Source organism: Perna viridis, chromosome 13, assembly GCF_037379345.1.
Source record: "Perna viridis isolate PV_CMFRI_1.1 ecotype Kerala chromosome 13, ASM3737934v1, whole genome shotgun sequence".
NCBI classification, from domain to species: domain Eukaryota; kingdom Metazoa; phylum Mollusca; class Bivalvia; order Mytilida; family Mytilidae; genus Perna; species Perna viridis.
This window is the reverse complement of record NC_142457.1, coordinates 10,177,978-10,200,144: the sequence shown is the minus strand read 5'-3', so window position 1 is coordinate 10,200,144 and position 22,167 is coordinate 10,177,978. Positions and strand designations below refer to the sequence as shown.

Below are 22,167 nucleotides of genomic sequence, written 5' to 3'. Positions count from 1 at the left end.
CATTTTTGAGAGCAAAATATTGGCAGTCTGTTAGACATTTTGTCTTAAATTCTGTGCTTGAACTTGTTTCTGAGGAAAGGAAGAAAAATCAGTTGGTGAGAATTACTTGCCGGCAAGAATTACTCCTTGGCCTGTACCTGTTTTTAAGAAGTGTTTATTCCTAAATTTTTCCACATTTGTTGTTTCTTTTAAAGGTACTTAAGGTAAACATTTGCACATTAGTTTCAAAATTATAAATTATGGTCTATCAAGTTCATTAAGCATTATTCAAATTGGCAGTTTCATATATCTGGCTTTATGCATTAACAGTAAGTTAGTTTCTTCTACTCAAATGTATAAATAATGACCTTGACATTTTTGATACATTTTGAGTTGAAGAAACTAGAATAATGCCAGGAACTAGAAATTGGTGCTTATATGCTAGGAATCAGATACAGGCATAATTTCAAAGTAGTAGATACATATTGAACATCTCAAAGACATTCTTTTTTTACTCTTTTTCAAACTTGATTTTATTATGTTTCTTTGTTGACTTCATATCTGATATCCAAACAATTGTTTAAAAAACACTAAAACATTCCTAGGAAAGGTAATGTGTTCGAGTTTTAGGAAAAAAAATATTTCAATTACAACAATTTTTATAAGAAGTTCTAAATTTTGGTTTTTTTGTTTTTACAGCCAGGAGGTTTACTGTCCTACCTTGACTCTAATGATGAGGTACCAGTTCATGAAGATGACAGACTGAATGTCAGGGACAACCTCAAACTAGCTCAGGTATTTGTAACTTAATTATTCACATACATGTAGATCTACCTAATTTTTCTTCACATTGGTGATATGTATAACTGTATATGCAGATATTTTATCTTTATTCTTGGTAAGGAAATATCCGTGGCCCAAGATAAAAATTTCCTTGATTGATTTGTTTAAGACACTACTCCAATAAAAATCATACTGCCAATCAACAAGTGGGTGGTATATTTGAATATCCTGTTTGTCCATCCAAATTTCATGGCAATTATCTCAGCCCTGGATGGATGGATTTATTTCAAATTAGTGTGTTGGAGGGTATACATAGCATAACAAATGAACAAATCAGGGGCAGATATTTCTGTCAAAAACATCAATTTTCTTATTCTTTTATTAAAAAAATTCCTAATATATCCAGTGATCCATAGCTCATATAGTGGCCATTTCAAATAAAAAAGACTTTCATTAGTGAAAGTAGATTGTCTGGTCAGGGGGAGGGGTTTGACATGCGTGTTTTTAGATTTTCTCATTTTGTCAGATTCCTACAAAGACTTGTATTTTCTACAGGACATACAGAACAAGAATAGAAGGAATCCAAATATTGTGATGATTGAGAAGAAGGTTGATGAGTTCCTACAGCATTGGAGAGCTAGAATTGGACTCCAGAAACAAAAGCAGGTTGATATAAAAGGCTTTGATATGTCACAAAGGGCATTAGGCATGAATGTTGTTTTGTCAATAAAAAAATTATATTAAAAAAAAGTTGATTCCCACAAAATCGATGGTTTCCTGGCTTTAGACCATGATGGAACCATAAGATGGACCAAGGGCCCATTCTTTATAGGAGCCTATTGAAATATTCAGGATTTCAATGGGGCATTTAAAAAAAAGCCCTTGCAAAATTTCAGTGGGCCAGAAATATCTTAATACTGTCATAAGGGACAAATAAACAGTTTATTTTGGTGCCTTATTAAGGGGCCCAGTAAAAATAAAGGACCAGTAAAATTCTCTCAACACATTTTTCTGTAAAATTGAAAGGGCCCATCCCGGGATAGTCCCAGTTGCATGCATATAAAAGAGCTAGAATTCAACATCAGAAACAAAAACATTGATATGAAAGATTTAAGTCAGTCTCAAATTTGTCATACGGTCAATAAATCATGGTCACATAAGACAGGTGACCTTTGATACACAAGTTAATACAGTCGAACTTCGTTAAGTCGAAGTTGAAGGAACCATGCAAAAATGTTTGAGTTATCCGAGGTTTGAGTAATCCGAGGTTGCGGATAAACCGGAAATACTAGTAGTTTGGTCCATGATTGTTTCTGTATTTATGTCATTTGTTATGATTGTACATGTACATGTACTTCACACTTCACTTTACACGGTACTTCGTAATGCCATGCGTTCCTATCAGAAGATTTTTTTTTTTTTGTATGTTGTATATCATGTTTGAAATACTGAATTGCACCGAATGTTTTAGTGAAATTTCCTTTTATTTTTTCTATATCAAAAACGTCATAGTTCATAACATGCTGCTTTGATTCACAATCAGGAGTGTCGTCAAACCATGTGCTCTACATCGTCTGAATATAGCTGAAATATTGCTGCTCGGACGTTAAACCCCAACAAACAAACAAACATGTGCTCTACAATATTACAATAAAATTTCAAATTCACTAGTGAAACAAATGTAGTCATTGAAATACTCTTACTATCATCTGTTTGATGTTTCATTAAATAGTCAGATACCATTACAATTCATCTGTATTTTTAATTTTTTTTTAATATAAAATATTTTAAAATATCAAAATATCCGATATCAATGTTAGTGTAAATTTCGACATGTTATTAATAAAATTCGTTTCTTTTAACAACACACACAATTTTAAATTAATTAAATAAACAAATCAAACTATAAAGAGTGTCAACAAATTAATTTTAAAAGCCACACTAATTGTTGTTAAAACACACTTCGATCATGGTTTGTAATAAAGCAATCAGTTTTCCGACTAATTAGTTGACTTCAAGACATCAGGGTTAATTAACCTCGAAGCCCTATCGAGGGGACTAATTGATTACCTTGAGTTATCCAAGGTTTCAATTCATCCAAGTTCGAATCATCCGAGGTAAAATTGTATTAGAGTAAGGGGAGTTTTGCTGGGACTTTGTAATTAGTTCGAATTATCAGAGATTTCAACTAATCCGAGTTCAACACATGTTCATGTTATATCAAAAGTAAGAAAAAGAAAGTTGATATACAATTAAAAAAAATACATGTTTGGTTATGATTTTGCAGCAAAATGACCTAAAGCCAGTAGTATTACGGAAAAGAAGAGAAAGAATAAAGAGTGAGGCTAACTGGCCTCTATTTTATTATCACTTCAGCAGGGACCATGCAAAACCAAACTTGATCTGGAATTATAAGGTCAGTGTTTAATATAAACAGATATGATTTTTTTCCACTTTAAAATGGAATTCCATTTTTTTTCAAATCCAGACTTTAATATTACGTATCTCTTTTAACTGTACACTTGCTTACAATTTTGTCAACTTCTGCTTTTTTGATAAGTGTAAAATCAGTTTAAAATGTCCTGTTCTTTAAATTACATTTTCTTGATCTTTGCAACTCTGTAATTTTGCCTGTAAATAGAGTTAAAAACAAATGCAAAGTCACTATTGCCTGTTTAGGAAATTTCATGTAAATGAACATTTTAGTATTCAGTGCACAAGGTGTGGTTCAGATAATGGTTTTCCAATTTTTAATTGTCATTCTTATTTTTTTTCTATCAAGTTATTGTCCTTGATACAGTGCAGTAAATATCTTAGTGGAGATTAATGTATTATTGGGTTAAAATTTATTTGTAGGCTTTATCGTAAATTGTTTTGGTTTGTACAGTAAGGGAGAACATTTATTTTTACTGAATGAGTTGTCAGCCAAGAGAGATAATTTAATGTTTTGTGGTTGGAGGGGAGATAAATAAACATGTTTTATGTGGGAAATAACTGAGTGTTTTGTGTATTTATAGACTAGGGAAGAGCTAAGAGAGAATTTAGAGAACGAGATGAGAGCTTTCCTGGTGGATAAGGAGTTAGGAGCCAGCTGTGTGATAGGCTGGAACCATAAAGAATTTGAAGTTCCATATGTTTGTCTTAATGAGGAAATCAAAATAGGTACTGTGACTGTCTCCATCTCTTGAAGGGAGAACACATTGTTTTTGTCATATTACTCACAAAGTTTGTTCTTTTTTTAATCTTTTAAAGTATGTGTTAATTATCAGATTAGAATGAAACATCTGAATATTATTTCCTACTTTGTAAATGTGTGTACAAATTAAAACTATAAATTTAATTTGGGGGTTTCCATCAGTAAAAATACTGGGGCATGTATGTAAGCATAATTCAAAGATCAATTTATAAATTAGTTACAGTGGATGGTGAGTCCAAAAACCTTTAAAAAGTATATTAGTTATATTCCAACTAAGATAACTGGTGGTGTTTTGGCCTAAAGCAAAGAGGCGCTGGTTCTTTTCCCAACTGAGTCACACCAAAAATTAGAAGTAATTTTTTTTCTGCCATGCACATGAAATATACACTCTCAGGAAATAAAGTGACCACTGGTTTGCTAGAAGTTATATTGTGTGTTTACATGCCTACCGGAGAGTTATTGCTTTTGTTTAGCTAGCTTATAATTAAAACAGCATGTCAGACTAGCACAAAGCAGGGTCTGTTTTATTGATAGGTCTCATCCTTAAATGCAAGAACTATCTGCTATAGGTCGTAAAACCACTATCAATTAATCAATAGCTGTACTGTGAAAGTACTTTAAATTCGTTGGTACCAATTTTCGTGGATTAGGGACGAAACACAAATTCATGGATTCTTTGATTCATGGTTTTCAGATTTTCAGTATACACATCAACGAAAATTTCCTTTTTGTTTTGAACCAAATTTTGTGGTTGGTTTATCTATGAAAACCACAAAAACTGGTACCCCACGAACAATATTACTTTCACAGTTTTTAAATCCTAAGATTGTTCTCTACTTTCAAATTTTTTGTTTTATCGGTATGTATATTTTATTTCATTCAAATTATGATATGTAGTTCTATATTTTGACCTTTTACATGTGTATCACAGGTGACTACTATTTGCGCTTGTTATTAGAAGAAGATGACAGTGAATCAGAAGAAACTAGTGCCATAAAAAGATCGTAAGTCTCTAGTTACTATTGTTTGTTATAATATTGTTTAGGTAGATCTAAAATTTGAACACACTTTTTATCAAGAATGGTTCTATACTACACCTGTACTTGCCTGTTCTGACGCAAGTGTTGTTAAATTTTTACGGATGCTAATTTTCAACATTACTGTCGAATGAACTTTTTTGAGGGTATTTTTTATTTTGGTTTCAGTAAATTTTTAGCGTTTCATAGTGTCACAAAAAAAAAAAATGGTACTATTTCTATCATGCTTCCACCACCTACATGCAAGTCATTTTAAAAGTATCAGTCTTTATTAGAATCAGATAGGAGGTGACTCATGCATGTTAAAAAAAAATTCAATTTCATTTCTTATTCAGGAACAGTAAACCAGGTTTATTTTGTCATTCTGTTGTTGTGCTTTTGAGACGAAAATTATAAAAAGATTGGGAATGAGATTGACACTTTTCAAGAGTTATTGTTCTTGATTTGGTTGGATTAAATGGGAGATTAATGTATGATTTTTTCAAAAGTACAGGTCCGAAAACAGAAAGGATATGAAAGTTTAACGTATGCAGACTGAAAAAGCATCTTTTGTTTGGTAGGGGATTTCTGCACCATAAATCACCTCTACAAAAAACATTGAATTAAATATGGATTGGTGCTTAAAATTTACTTCACCAGGAAAATTCTAAGTTTACAATATTCTGAAATCCTGTACAAGTTAGTCCTTTTAGACTATAGAATTTGTTCGGATCACTCAGGTTCAAAATGTATTTGAATTGATGGGGGAACTTAAATGTCTGATTTATTGAGGTGTTTTGTTTATTTTAAGTTTTGGTTTAGACAGGTTTCACTGTCAATATTGTAAGTTCATTTTTAATTTTTCGTTTCTGTTTTCAGATATGAGTTTTTCAATGATCTCTACCACCGATTCCTATTGACACCAAAGATCCCCATGAAATGTATGTGTCTCCAGGCCATGACAATTGTGTATGGTCGTTGTCATGAAGAAATTGGAGCTTTTAATGATACTAAATACATAGTAGGAATGTTAGAAAGGGTAAGATTTATCAACCATAGCCCCAATATATGTTTTGAAGAAAAGCCATCTTCAATTTTAGAGGTTAAAAGAAATTTGTTTATTAGGTTTCATGGCAGATATTAATTTATTACTGCTTTATGAGTATTAATTTGTGCCAGCATAAAGAATCTGATTTATCCAAGTTGTACTTTATTATGCTTATTTTCATTTATCTGTCATTTCTTTAACAGTGTGCAGATAAACTTGAAAGAGACAGATTAGTACTATTTCTGCAGAAATTGATTCTCCACCAAGTAAGTTCAATTCATCATGTGATTGTGTCAAGCTTGTAGTATGTGATATACGTGGATGAATGTCTTTCACTATTTAGCAGATTTCTGCTAATTGTAATTCATATGTAATCCTAATATTTTTTTCCTTTACTGTATAAGTATTTCCAGTTTTGCCAGTTTCCACATTATTTTTTGTTACGTGTACATTATTGTGTCAAATAACTCATTTTTTTAAAAACAGTTCCCAAAATAATGATGAAGTCTTCGGTTTTTGGCTACTTGAATAATCTTTTATCTAATATCAGAAAATGCATAATCTCCTGTAATTTTTTTTTTTTTGGTTTATGGAATAAGATTAGTTTTTGTTGGAAAGTGAAGGACCTGTCAAAGACTGTACGTTTCTTGCCTAAAAAGAACACTTTATGATATGATTAATTTATTCATATTTCAGAAAAATGTCAAAGAAATAATGGATGCAAATGGCACCAAAGTTTTAGTTGACCTCTTAACCCTTGCTCATTTGCATACCAGTAGAGCAACAGTACCATTACAAGTGAGTATTGTCTTTCCCATAAATATTCTGGTACCTACATGTGCCTCATTAGATTTATTGTGTATTGGTAATTGTACATTTAGCACTTACTTTTGTGTACTCCTTTTTTCCCTGTTTTCATGATGTACAAATAATGATTTACATGCCTATTTTATTTTTATGAAGCATTGATAATTATCTGTTAATATTACAGAAATTCATTCTCTTGAATACATGTAGGTGCATGAGATAGAAACTTGTATGTTTTCAGTAATTATCATGGTTAATCAACTAATTAACTAAAATTCTTAATTAACAATAAAGTAGGTTAGATACTGTTTAATAGGACATACTTATAAAAGAGCATTCAAATACCATAAATTGGGATACTTTGACGTCAGGGTATTTTGGAGTTTTTCTCCCAAAATTAGGGTGTCTTATTTTTTTATGTGTATTATTTTGGTGATTGCCAAACATTTTCATTGACATTTCTAGCAGTCAACTTTTTTTTGGGTGGGGTGGGGTTGTTTAATTTTGGCACTTTTAAGACAGGCGCCAAATACACCAAAATAAAAATACATGAAAATTTACGGTAGATTCATATAGATAATACCTATCTTATAATAATAAATTTCTAATGGATATTTTTGATGGGAATATTTTAATAACAGCATTTGGACCAATCAGCATCACAGTACCAGATAAAGTTATACAAAAAAATTTAGTTTACCCAAAGAACCAACCAATCAGAAAGCTTGTTACAATTCAGATTTAATCATATCTTTATATTTGTCAGAGTAATGTAATAGAAGCTGGGGCAGACATGAAGAGAGAGACAGAGAAAGAATGGTACTATGGGAACAAAGATAAAGAAAGGCTAGGTCCTTACAGTTTTGAAGAGGTAGAAAATCAAGATGATATATTGAAAGGAAACTGAAATTTATCAAGAACTGTATTGTACCACTATATTTGGTCTGTACAAAGACAAAAACAGTTCACATGAAAATCATGTAAAAAAGGGCGTCATATGAAATTCCTATCATGTGATTTCTAAATTTCACACAATTTTTTAAAGAAAAGCTACCATGGCATTCATATAAAGACTGAATTCACGTAATTTAAAATTACTTGTGAACCCGTCAAAATTTATTTTTCTGGTGAAAACCATGTGTATTGTTATGTTAATACACCTCACATTGGAACAGGTCAATAATACATGTACATTTAAACTGACATAATGAGGCATTTGAAAATGTCTGGTTGAAATGTATAAAGTGACAAAAAATATATTATCCAGAGAGCAATTTTTGACACATGTTTCTATTACAATGCTATGTAATGTTCAAAATATCAGGATATAGAAATGGAGATATGGCCAATTTGATAAGGCGTGTTCATATATACATGTACCTATTATAATATTATTTTATTGCCAAACACTTTTGTATTGCTATGATGTTAATGAACCTTCCAAGTTGATTGCAATGTTTTTTTTTATTTTACTATTTACTGGATCATTAAATCCATGAGCTAATTTTCATATCATTATTTAAAGATACAGTGAATAACATCGATTATTTTCGTGATGAGGCAAAGTTTTAAAAAAAAATTTGGCCAATGGCATTACAAATGCAATGCTTTCTAGATTTTAAATCATTGTTTACAATTTGTAGATGAAAGAATTATGGGAAGAGGGAGTGGTCCATGCCAAGACCAGGTGTTGGGCCCAGGGAATGGATGGCTGGAGACCCTTACAATCAGTCCCCCAGCTGAAATGGACTATCATGGCTTCAGGCCAAGCTGTAATGAATGAGAGTGATCTAGCCTGTTTAATACTCAATATGTTGATCAAAATGTCGGGGTATTACCCTAGCCGGGATTCTGATGGTGCAATAATTAGACCACTTCCACGTATTAAAAGAATGCTGTCGGATTCTGTTTGTCTTCCACATATAGTGCAGGTATGGCTACAAATGTATTTTAAAAAGAGTACAGGTAATAAGATGTTTTCCAGGTTCAGGGTACAAAGGTTATTCAAATATTAATCAACTTTGCTCCACCTGTGTGGTCTTGTGGTAGCATGCTTGATTTGGTTGTGGCATTTTGATTGGCTCCCAGCCGTGTCACACCAAAGACTTAAAAATAGGCAGTCTTTAAATGCATGAAATATCTGCTAAGGTATGTTAAACTACCATTCGTCAATCAATTTGATTTCACAATAGAAGAATAGTGTTCTAATGCAGAAAAAAGAAACATGCCTCAAAGTTTAGAACATTTTGACATAATTGTACTTTTTAAAAGTCCACCTATAATTGATTTTCTTACCTTGGATATATAAAAATGAATTATTTTTCAGCTCTTGCTGACCTTTGACCCTATACTCGTAGAAAAGATTGCCAGTTTGTTGTATGACCTGATGCAGGACAATCCCAACATATCACGTCTGTATCTAACAGGTGCTTTCTACTTCATAATGATGTACACTGGATCAAATGTTTTACCTGTCGCTAGATTCCTCAAATATACACATGTCAGTCAGGCATTTAGATCAGACGAGGTTTGTGTTACATGTATTTATAAGCTATACTTGTAGAAATAACAAACTTTATTTATTAGCAACTTGTTTTTCCATTGTCCCGTGTGCCTGATTATATCTCAGGTGGCTGCCGTGATATTAAAAAATATCTGAAAACTCCAATGACAGCATCTCATCTGTGAAGCCACTGATAAACAAAATTGAAGGTATTCCTTTGGTTAACTTGCTTATAGTATATTTAATTAAATTTACATTAAAATGAAAGAAGAGTATGTTTAGTGATAAAAAATCTAACTTTTTTTTTGGCAAATTTGACTTGCATGGAAAATATTGTAGTAAATGGTATAGTCCATGAATCATATACCACATGTACTACCCATGCATTGTGTTTGATAATTAAAATCTATTTTGCCAGAACAAGAGCTCAGACATAATGAACAGAAGTGTATTAGGTCACATTTTACCTGAGGCCATGGTGTGTTACCTGGAGAATTACTCAGCAGAGAAGTTTGCCGAGATATTCCTTGGAGAGTTTGATACTCCTGAGGCCATCTGGAACAGTGAAATGAGGTTTGTTATAATGATCAAGGTATTACAGTCATTGTCAGTGAAGGACTCTTTACTCCTACAGTATGTGAAGAAGTGAAATTATGTACTGACTTTATGCTGTGCTGTGATCTAAATGTTAAAATTTATCTAACTTTTTGGTCATGTGACCAATAAGGTCAGTTTTGGTCATGTGACCAATGTGGTCAGTTTTTGGTCATGTGACCAATGTGGTCATAAATGTACTACAGCAAGTCATTTTGAAGGACATATTTTTCATGATTTGCACCTCCAACTGAAAACTAAAATGAAATTTTCAGACTGTTTATGTAAGTGATAAAAATAGAATATATATTGGGAAACACATGAAATGCTTCAATGTATAGCTTAAATTCCATTCAAAGGTCACCATCAGGTCTTCAATCAGTGTAAGCACTTAAAAGTCTATGTCAACTGTACATGTTAAATTATGCACAATTGTTAATTATGTTCAGGTGTTCTGAATCAATATATACAAAAGTCATCAACTTTTAAAAGGAAAAAAAAGAGCTGAATGTGTTATGCTTATAAGGTATGAATATTGAATACACAAAAATTGTAAGAGGAAATGTGAGTGTTAAGATCAGTGATCTTCTTACTATAAAAAATGTTATGAGTGTCTCTTAGAATCACATAGTAAGGTGTGGCACTGTCCATCTGTTCAACTTCATATGCAGTCACTATTAATTCAACAAGGCCATACAAACGTAATGCCTAGGTTCTCAGGCCACTTTTAACAAATGATACTGGAAGGAGGCTTTTTTTTTTTTTTTGATCATAAGCAAGTTTTCTTTTAAGAAATTTTATCGAATTTAGCAATTCTGTAAACATACAGAATGTTGAGAAGTTAAATGAAATACTCCATGGCATTAAAATTTTACTGGAATATGAGATGTAGCAAAAAATAAGAGCCATCTCTCTGCTATGAGACAAACTTTCATTTTTTAATGATCAATGTTAAATAACAGCCTCATTCACATCATACTTTTTACCTTTCTGTCAAGCGCACAGACGATTCCATTAACTAATTAAAAGTCTATTCCGTACTGGATATGAAAATTTTTTGATTTTGTGGCAATAAAAATTGCAGATGCGGGAGGGTTTTTAGGGATGCGGCAGGGCCTGAGATCCTAGTTTATTTTGTTTTTTAGCCTAACTTGAATATGCTTTTTGCAGGTTTTCATGAAAGAAAGTGACCTTTTGCTTTTCATTCTTTTTCTATTTTTTGTTAAAAAACAAGGAACTGCATTATAATAAGCATTAACACTGCTATTATACCATTCCATTTCAATTTACAGACGAATGATGATTGAGAAGATTGCGGCCCACATTGCTGATTTCTCGCCACGTCTCCAGAGCAACACTCGAGCCCTGTATCAGTACTGTCCAATACCTGTTATTAACTATCCTCAGTTAGAAAATGAACTGTTTTGTAATATTTATTATCTTAAGCATCTCTGTGATACTCAGAAATTCCCAGACTGGCCAATTAAAGACCCGGTAAGTAAATATTGATCTAATTATTAAGTAAGTTATTTTAAGATAAGGGTAACAACAAAATTACCAAACATTGATCCAATCCATAATCAAGTCAAGTCCAAAACAAATCTGGCAAAATAGGTATTACACCTCTGGAACAGCTGGTGTCGTAATGGTCCTGACTTGGTACAGGCATTTCAAACAAAATGGTGGGTTAAATCTAGGTTTTACAGCGCACTAAACCTTTCTCTACCATTGTGGCATGAAGATATCAGTGACCAAATGGCATGTGCATGCTATTGCCTCATAATCGGTAAATCAGTGGTTACATCAGCGTACAGGACAAATTACAAAATACAATCATTACTCATTATTTTAGAAGAAACTGAGTATTTTTCAACCACTTAAGAATAATAAATAAGTTGAAAGGAGCCCCATGTAAAATGTAAAACCAAAGCTAAATACAAATGAAATACAGATAAAAAGTGGGGGATACACGGGATGGGTAAGAAAAGAAAATCCAGACTGTCTATACTGTATATTTATACTCTCAGCAAACAAAGTTTTGGGGTTGGTATATAGGTTTCACCCTGTCTGTTGCAACTGTTTCTTAGCAGTTTGCAGCATTGTTATGAAATTTTGGTCTGAAGAGTTGTCTACAACTCCTGTTTAACTACTTGCAGGATTGTAATGAAACTCGATGGAATGTTAGATTACCATACTGAGATGTGCATATTGTCAGGAATTTATGTTTGATAAAAAAATGTAGAAATGACGGCTGTTTGACTTAGCTTGTTTCAGCTAAACTTGGTCTTGTGTGTTGCTCACAACTCCTCCTCAACAATTGGCTGGATTGTAATGAAACACAATTATTTAATTTCCATATGGAGATGTGCATATTGTCAGGAATTTATGTGTAAAGTAAATTTGCAGTCATATTCTGGTGTTGCGTATTTACAAAAAAAAACAAAAAAGCAACTGATTTCAGTTTGGAGATGGGTGTTTTAGAAATGGCAGCAAAATTGTGTGTCAAAATTTGCTAGACTTTCCCTCCATAAAAATTGTGTCCAATATAAGTCTTGTGTCCACATCGGTCCCCAAAAGTACAGGGTTCAAAAGTCTGTGGAGGGTTTAAGTACCATTAGGGGCAATGTCTAGCCTTGTCTTGTTTTTTTTCTTTTTTCTCAATCGTTGTTATTCCATTAACTACACCGTACTACAGCTTATATTAATGTATATGATATTTCATTGTCTGTGTTTACAAATGGTTATCTGTTGCTGCTGTTTTCCACTGTAAGTCTCTTCTTGCTGCTGTTTTTCACATTAACAATCAATATCCAGTAATAGATTTTAACAAAACTTTAACAAAACTTGGTGCATATGTACTTAGTCTGATTCAAAGTCTAGAATATCATCAATTTCAAGGCCTTGAGACAAATTTCAAGGTCATAGAGTGACATATTTACACAGTTAGGGATGCTATATTTATAATGCCCTTACTTGGTATTAATATATTCCGAGGAGTTTCCAAGAATGTTTAACTCAGTAAATAAAGGAAAAAAATTGGTGAATTTTATTTCAGCCTGGTTTATTAATATGTCCTGATTTATTCAATGCTAAATCAGCTACAGGCAAGTTTCCTCCATATTGCCAGTAAAGAATGCAAAAAATAAATTTTATTTCCCACAAAATTCTAAGTGTTTCCTCAGAAAGGACTGTGTGCTGTGTGACCAAACTCACTAAAGTATTCTTTTGACTCCATTTTAAATTCTTACTTTTTTTTACCTCTCATTTCAATTGAGGTTTGACATTTTTAACTATATTTTCTGTGTGACATTTCTAGGTCAAATTGTTGAAGGATATATTAGAAGCTTGGAAGAAGGAAGTAGAAAAGAAACCACCCACAATGTCTATAGATGATGCTTATGAAGTACTCAACTTGGCTAAAGGCAGTGGCGGGTAAGTTGACAAGAAGAAAAGAGAATATAAATTTGGACATGTTCATGATTATGTGTATGAAGTGCCCAAAGCTACAGTGTATGGCAAATATTTAGACATGAGAAAGAATACTGGATGAATTCTTGATTATACCTATGAAATGCATAACCTGGCTTGAAGGAGTGTAGATAAGTAGGCAAATTATTGATTGTGTCTATGAAGTGATTGACTGGGCTTAAAAGAGGGGTGAACAGTAAATTGGTAAGAAGAGAACTCAATATGGGCAAGTTCTTGATATATAGTGTTTGAAGTTTTAGGGGTTAGAAAATATATAGGCTGGAAGAGAATAAACATATGGGGAATTTCTTGATTATGCCTATGAAATGCTTAGCATTGCTGAAAGGGATGGTTGTAAATACAGTCGACTCTCGTTGTCTCGAACTCGGATGACTCGAAATTTCGGTTAAGTCGAAATTTTGTCGAAGTCCGGAAAAAAATGCCTATTTGTCTATGTTATTTTACTTCTTTTTAGTCGAAACTGGATGAGTCGAAATTTCGGTTTTCTCGAAGTAAAAATTAAGTCCCTTCAATGAATTTCCTTGTAAAAGTCAATGGTTATCTCGAACTAATTAGGGTAAATTACATGTCAAAGTGTCAAATCATTTTACCTGTCGAGGCCCTGTGTCACCATTAATTAGTTTATTACACCTTTCGATGATGATTTTGATTTGATGACTTGTTACCTGTATTTCTATAATTAATAAAACTATGAAATATTTTATTAATGCAATTAGATTTCTTTTATTTAATGATCAAAGACCATTGTCGGCATTTGTGTTTTTGACAAGATGTCTACGCTTGGGTGTGTATAAAATAATTACCGTTATCCGAACTCAATGGGTCGTTAAAATAAGATTGTTGTTATTAAAATCTTGATGTTTTATTAATTACAATTTTAAACAAACATATACGCTTGTGGATGAATAGCAATTGGCCAAGCGGATCTTGAACATTTTCGGCGTTTCTGTGAAAGCAAAGAATATGTAACCGGATCCAGTTGTACTTATTTTGTCATTCTCGTCCATGGTCATCTCCCCTTTCTGCTGCTCGAACTTCATTGATTTCGTTAAGTCGAACTTCGGTTGAGTCGAACTTTTCTCCTGGTCCCTCCAATTTCGAGATAACGAGAGTCAACTGTACATGTATACTCAAAGAGAATGGATGTTTGGTCAAGTTCTGAATTTTGCCTATAAAATGTTCAACTTGGTTAAGGAGTTTGCACTAAGTATGCAAGTTTTTGTTTACATGTGTGTCTTCAAAGTGATTAACTTGGCTGAAAAGGGTGATGGTAAGTTACATGCATGAATTTTCAAACAAATTTGTATATGGTAGAACCAGTCTTAATAAACCTTCCAAGGGAAAGCAGAAGACATACTGTAAAAGTATTCATTTTCACAGATTCTATCAATTGATCATATTTGGGGGTATCAATTGTTATGACTTCAAAAAATCATTAGCATTATATAGTGATAAAAATCCATTTAGCAGATACTATTATCTTGCAGTTTTCTTTTGACCTTAAAATTGAAGTAGCTATCTTTGTAAGACTCAGGCAAAATCTGAAAAATGTGATACACCCCAAAAAAGGCTACATATTTTTATTTTTGTAATTAAGTTGTTTTATGGGTCTATGGTATGAAATGTGTAATTATTCATTCAAATCTGCCTGCTCTTAGAAGATAATCAATATTGAAAACCTAATAGATTCTATTGAGTTTCATTTACAGAGTTATCTCCCTTAATTTTGCAATATACAGTGCATTCTATATAATTAAGAACACAGATTACGAAAAATTGAATGTTGATTTCTGTTTACTATGGAAATTCAAACAAAATATCAAAAATAAAAATATGTAGGCTTTTAATCCATGAATCACATTTGCATGATTCTTAGCTGGAGTGCTACTAAATGTGTTTACAGTATATATATACAGGTTAATTTTTCGATGATTGAACTATATCATGATATTTTATTCATAGTTTTTTTTTAAATTCAAGTTATTGCTGAATACAGGTGGTCAATAAGACAGGTTTGCCTTTATTTTATGATATTTTTTGTCTTTCAGACATGAGGAATCCAAGATTAGGAAAGCCTACTTCAAATTAGCACAGAAGTACCATCCAGATAAAAACCCAGAAGGAAGGGTACGTAATGATAAAATGATATGATAATAGTAAAAAAAGTTTGAAATCTCCATCATACAGATGCATGGAAATCATACTTTTCGTTGGGAACCAAGACTTGTAGTTTCCTGAACCCATGAAAATTGATAGCCCACAAACAATGATACTTTCACATTATAGTCAAACATTTCATTGGATGTCTGATTCTTACGAGTTATTATAATTCTTCCCAAAAAGTATGTTTTCAAAGACGTGTGGAATATTTTGATCAGAACTAATTTTTTTCCATAATAAAATTCAATAAAAATTGATCTAATCTACATGATAATGTAGCAGTGGCTAATTTGTATTAAACTGTGGATTGGAATAAAGCTGACCGCTTGATGTTGTTAAAATTTAATTATAAAAGTAAAATACTATGGAAAAAACACTTATGATAATGGGAAGCCACAACTAATTTCTTGTTTTCTTGTAGGATATGTTTGAAAAAGTAAACACAGCATATGAATTTTTATGCAGTAAATCTAGATTAAAGGAAGGACCAGACCCTCAGAATATAGTCCTCATACTGAAGGCTCAGTCAATATTGTTTGGAAGGCATAAGGAAGGTGTGACATTTAGTGTCAGTTTTAATGGCAAACTTAGCCTAATAAATTTTCTTTAACGAAGATAACTTAAGGGTTGATATATGTACTAAGTGTAATCTGTAACTCAAAAAGTATTGAATCATTTTTATTCATATTTTGCACAATGATTATATATGTATTGAAGATATGAACTTCCATTTTGGTAAAAAAATGAGTATCATTTGATATAGACACAGGTTAAGGCATGTTATTGGTCTTATTAACTTCAGATTTACAGCCATACAAGTATGCTGGATATCCTATGTTGATAAAGACGATTCGCATGGAGACTAATGATGATCAGCTGTTCTCTAAATCAGCCCCGTTACTGTCTGCTGCCACAGAACTAGCTTATCATACTGTCAACTGTTCAGCCTTAAATGCTGAGGAGTTACGAAGGGAAAATGGAATCCAGGTTTGTGCTGGCCATTTATTCTCTTGAGTTAACCAATTACAACTGTATGTTACTTGTTTCAAAAGATAAATTAGATCTGGAAGTTTTTCTCTGAAAGGTTTTTTGTTTTTTTGAAATTGCAATATATTTATCTTTGCTTATTTTTTTTTTTAATTAAAACTTTAAATCTTTGTAATACAGAATATGAAACAATGGAATTTTTTGTATCTTCTACATAGTATTACATAAGGAATAATTTTAGATTTTCATGGAAACTCATCTTGTTGCTTATTTAGAAATCTCCTTGAATGCACAAAGTCTTTGTATAAGAGAACATTTTTCATAGCATATTCCACAAAAATGGCTGCAAATCTAAAAATAATTTCGGTTGATTAAAAAGTTCGTATTTTACATGCATATTATATAATTTAGGTGTTACAAGAAGCATTTGACAGATGTATGAATGTCCTGAGTTTGTCAAGTAAACCAGAAGATACTGCTGTTCAGGTCAGTTTTTCTTCCTTCATAAATAGAGATGAATAGTCAGCAACATCCTATATATATGGAGGGGCTATTAAAAATGAATGGCATAAAAGCATTCTGTTTGAAATGATGTGATTGTTTTAACTTTTAACCCAGGTAGATGTTCTAGGAAGTTTTTCATATTCTTTTTGGTCCAAATTACCCATCAGGACACAAAAAAGTCCATATTTGAGTACAAATAGCTCCATCCCTCATTTGTAAAGCCTTAAATCATATTAGCCGTACGTGTGGCTAATGGCATATTCAAGAAAACAATGTTTGGCCAATTTGGCATTTGATCTTGAATTACTACTTTCAGTGATATATGTAATTAGTCAAATGTCAAAAAAGTTTAAAAGGACTGCATGTTGCTTAAAACATTTTGTTGGAGTTGGATATTCCAAAGACAGGAGTACTGGGAATATTAACATTGTTCAAGAAATTGTAACTAGCTTGGACTCCACCAGAAACTACACGTAGTAGTTGTGTAAGACAGTCATTCTAGAAATTGGTAAGAAACTAGGAGTATTAATTGAGGAAGCCATTCCTTCAAAGTGCCTTTGTTTTTATAAAAACAGTCACTGTATCACTGTCGTTTCATTATAATTACAGGTGTGTACCCATGTTGTGAAATGTTATGCTGTATCATCACAATTCGAGGGTTGTAGAGAAAAGATACAAGAAATACCAGCCATCATCAAAAATATTTGTAGAATTTTATATTATAAGGTGAGAGAAAAGGAGAAATTCTAAAAAGAGGTTTTTAAGCAGTTTATTTGTTATTTGTTATTTCATAGAAGCTATGAATTCATTTCAGCTTGAACTACCAAATGAGAATTCAGAGCTTCAGTATTTCAGTTAACTAAACACTATTGTAGAAATTATTTCAATATCAAGAAAAACAGAAGGAGGCATGGAAAATTACCTTTGACTCCACCGAAAAGTAGGAGCTGTAAGAATTTATTTCAGTTTCAAAGACTATAGAGATTCATATTAAAAAGGGAGATGGAAAATTACCAACTTTGATCACACCAAACAGTAGGATCTTAAAAGAAAATTTTCCAGATATTGGAATTTTATGTAATATATTTGACCCTACACCCACACCCTCCCAGGTAAAGATGTTACAATTGTTGTAAAAGTGGAAATCTGTGAGGTAAAATCTATAATTAAACATCACCTATTTAGAAAAAAGGATTTATTCACACCTAATGCATATGCATCACATGGGCATTACAAAGTTAATATAAAATATACATCACATGGCATACACTCCACATCATTTCATCTATCCATTCTTTACACTCATCAGCAGTCAAATTAAGCTATATATTTCTCCACTTGTCACTATCACATAATGACAAATATATGAAACAACATTAACACTTATAGATGCCATTGGGGAATATAACATATTTTGCAGTTGTTTTCATACTGAATTCTCCTTCAACTTGAAGAGTAAAGACGACAGAAGGTTATTCTGAGACAAATCTGGCGTCATACGGAATAAAATGACAAGTGTGAATTCATGGATTGAAATTCTTTTTTTAAACAACATGTATCTTCTGCTTATATAGTAGATTAGACCATATTTAGACAGAAGCAATTTTATTCAATGTGCTTACTAACATTTTCTTTCCGCAATAAAAATATTTTTTGATAGCTCATTTTTTAGAGCATATTGTTGCCAATCTTTTGAATATTTAAGACACAACTTTTTTGCCAGAGGGGACAAAAATATTGGCCTAGAATTTCTTGACCAGGGTATGTAATAAAAAATTTGAAATAAGATTGTCTTCCTATTTTTCTGTCTTGGTGCTAATAGAAAATTCATATTTTGTACTTTCAGAACTTGCCAAAATTGTGTTCAGAAGTAGCCCTGTGTATAAGTGCCTTTTCCGTGGACTTCTGGCTTCAGACCAACTTGTTCCAGTCTGGTGTGCTCTTCCATTTGTTACTGTTTATGTTTAATTATGATTACACACTGGAGGAGGGAGGTGTAGAGAAGAGCGGAGAAAGTAACCAACAGGTAACTTATTTAAGACCTTGTACCATATTTCTGAAACTTTCAGGTTGTTTTAATTTCCACCTTATTTGTGACTTGAAATACAGAAAAAGTTAGCTCTATTTGAGTTCTACTAACTTAAGCCACATCTTCATCTTCCAATCTTTGAAACAGAATAATAAAAAAAGACAAATCACAAAATTTATCACTTGTGAAAATTATCAACTTCAAACCTGATTTTTTTACTTTTTCTAATCTTGATTAATTATTAATATTCTTCTTTTACTGTATATTTATTTCTTCATTTGCCAATTTCTGTTTTGTTTGTTGATTTTGTAAAATTAGGCCGTAACTGTGAACTATGAACTATGACCTTGAACAAATCTTCTTCATTATGAAGATAATCCTCTCTTGTTAATCACCTGACTTGCACAGTATCACATTTTTATGATTTTATTGCAGGAGGTATCTAATCAATTAGCTCGTGTCTGTGTCAGAGCCTGTGGCAGACTGGGTGGATATTTTCCGAAGAATTCTGGTTTGGAGACTCCAGATAATGATCCTGTAAAGAAATCATTAGCAGCTTTGTTAACACCATTTCTGTCTCGGAAATTGTCCCAAGAAAACCCATCGGAGGTATTTTGTTTCATCGTTTCATAAGTAAATTACTTTTTGAGAATAGGTCTTATAAATCTTGTAGATACACATAAAAGAATAAGCAATTTTAAAACCAAAAAAAATATACAGACATGGAACACTGATATTTTGTAAACTGTTCCTTTTGCATGTTGTGGAGGTCCTCCCAATCTTGCTGTGAAGTAGCCCAAATTGCCGAAATGGCATTAAAAACAATAATCAATTAATCAATCCAATCTGGGTTTCATTCAAAGTGAAATAAACAACTTTTTGTACAGGAGTGCATATTCTTGATTCAGAATTACATAGAAAAAATCAAAATGTCTTCTATTTATGCAATATTTTTATCAATCCAACTTTGGGAGGACCTCTACACAATGTTAACGGAAAAGTTTACATATTCTCCATGGGGAAGCACCAAGCTACATATCAGAAAAGTTTAACTATGTTTCAAGAAACAAACCTTATTCACTAAGAAGTGCTGAACAGGGAAATTTGATAATCCCAAAAATTGAAACTGAACTTTTCAGACATTCATTCATACATTCTGGGTCTGTATTGTGGAATAAGTTACCCAAACATTTACATAATCAAGCCACTGGCAACTCATTCAAAATCAATCTAAAGAAGTACCTTAACACATTTGAATAGAGTATCTTAAAAGAGAAAATTGTTGCTGCTTACACTGTTTATTAATGTTCTATAATGTATTATCTTAAAGTGATTTGGTATTGTCAAATCAGCTTTTGTTTTTGTGTTGTGTTGTTTATTTTTAATTTCTAGTAGATATAGTTTTTGTGTGTGAGGGCCTCAGGGAAGATTAGGTTGTAAACTAAGTGTGTAACCCTCTTGAAATAAAGATTTTATTATTATTATTATTATATTTTGCCATAAAATATGTACTTGCCTATCTGTGCATTTTTGGAATAAATACCCAAATCACATAAAATAATGTACCCTCAAAACCATATTTTCAGATATTTTGGATGAAAGAAGAACTGTATTGAAAATTCTGCATTGAGTTCCATTAATTATTTATTTAGATAATGAAAATATTGACAATTCTGTGTGTATACGTGCACATCCATGGTCTTGACTTGGGAAGAACCTTGAGTGATAATCCAAGGGTGGGCAAAATCATGGTCAAATAACACAGGTGGTTTTAATATACAGGTTAATTTTACGTAGGGATTTTTCAATCATACTTTTTTAAGACTAGTAATTGTTTAATACAGATGATCATTAAGACTGTTTTCATTATTAGTTTTTCTGGACCTTGTGGCATCACTATTTGTCTGTGGTAATTATATCTGCATTTTAAACCACTTCTTCTGAGTCTTTTGATATGTAATAAATCTTCTCCTTATTTCAGTTGTTGAAATTGTTGAACTGTAACTCAGAGAATCCATATTTGATGTGGGATAATGCCACCAGGGGGCAGCTCAATGAATACCTCACCGACCAACAACAGAGGGCCATCAAAACTGTGAGTATATTTACATCCAAATTTAGATTCAATGTATAAATCTGTTATGGACGTTATTCCTATTGTTGTTTTAAGTACCATTCTGTGTAAGAATCGGGCAATGATTGGCACATCATCTTTCTCAGTATGGTCTTTTTACATCAAACATATTCAATACATCTTGAAAACAATTGAAAAGCAATTTGAATTTATCCTGAAATATCTGTTACTTAGTTATATTTTAACTGCTTATGTAGGAAAATTGTGCGGGAAAATTTTCCCGCCATTTTGGCATAGTACATTTCAACTAAATTTGACCTATCAATATCTTAGAAAGTCAAACTAAACAAATACTTTCACTGTAATTACTGGAGGTTATGAGGTACAAATATGGATAATGCAATAAAATCGCTGCGTTTTTTTCTTTCATGTACCACATTTTTTACACATTTTGCCTGAATCTTAGACAGAAAAGTACTTAAAACTTTTGCATTTATTGCTCATGTTCAAAACATTCTTATCAAGGAGGAAGTCAGTGTCCAGTTTTATAAATCTTAATTAAGATTTTCCTCAAATCATCAATTTCAAATGATTTGATTGGTCAAAATTTGAAGGAAGGATTTGAGGAAAATTTCAATTTCATATTTTTTTTATAAAACTGGATCAAGACCTCATAAATACCTTGTCTTTTGACTTAGCAAATAACACACAAAAATGTTTTCGATATTCTTACTTTGGCCCGTTCTAATTGGTTCAATGATGTATGTGGTGCAGAATTATTTGCTTTTTAGGGTGAAGTAGACCAGAATTATGGAGCAGATTTTGTGTTTGAAATCCATGCCAAGGAGCTGATTGTTGGAGAAATATTTGTCAGAATTTATAATGAACAACCTACATTCCCATTAGAGGTAAGTTTCAACTTGTTCAATTGGTACGAGTACTTTTCAAAAAAGATTTTGGCCAAATTTTACATGTGAAAATCTGGTTATAGTATGGTG

General features: G+C 32.1%; 1 protein-coding gene across 2 annotated transcripts in view; it reads left to right on the top strand.

The window, feature by feature from the left end:
• The window catches only part of LOC148599520 (dnaJ homolog subfamily C member 13-like), a 62,130-nt gene that overhangs the window by 19,215 nt on the left and 20,748 nt on the right, over window positions 1-22,167 (top strand). For both annotated transcript variants that reach the window (XM_088557713.1, XM_088557712.1), the window contains exons 21-43: window positions 679-774; window positions 1,318-1,428; window positions 3,050-3,178; window positions 3,780-3,924; window positions 4,890-4,962; window positions 5,854-6,013; window positions 6,226-6,288; window positions 6,719-6,820; window positions 7,596-7,700; window positions 8,473-8,760; window positions 9,156-9,356; window positions 9,751-9,905; window positions 11,219-11,420; window positions 13,243-13,358; window positions 15,464-15,542; window positions 15,997-16,129; window positions 16,378-16,562; window positions 16,974-17,048; window positions 17,676-17,792; window positions 18,913-19,092; window positions 19,531-19,704; window positions 21,077-21,190; window positions 21,961-22,077. In XM_088557713.1, the coding sequence (XP_088413839.1) occupies window positions 679-774; window positions 1,318-1,428; window positions 3,050-3,178; window positions 3,780-3,924; window positions 4,890-4,962; window positions 5,854-6,013; window positions 6,226-6,288; window positions 6,719-6,820; window positions 7,596-7,700; window positions 8,473-8,760; window positions 9,156-9,356; window positions 9,751-9,905; window positions 11,219-11,420; window positions 13,243-13,358; window positions 15,464-15,542; window positions 15,997-16,129; window positions 16,378-16,562; window positions 16,974-17,048; window positions 17,676-17,792; window positions 18,913-19,092; window positions 19,531-19,704; window positions 21,077-21,190; window positions 21,961-22,077 (3,120 nt within the window). The remainder of the gene's footprint in view (window positions 1-678; window positions 775-1,317; window positions 1,429-3,049; window positions 3,179-3,779; window positions 3,925-4,889; window positions 4,963-5,853; window positions 6,014-6,225; window positions 6,289-6,718; window positions 6,821-7,595; window positions 7,701-8,472; window positions 8,761-9,155; window positions 9,357-9,750; window positions 9,906-11,218; window positions 11,421-13,242; window positions 13,359-15,463; window positions 15,543-15,996; window positions 16,130-16,377; window positions 16,563-16,973; window positions 17,049-17,675; window positions 17,793-18,912; window positions 19,093-19,530; window positions 19,705-21,076; window positions 21,191-21,960; window positions 22,078-22,167) is intronic.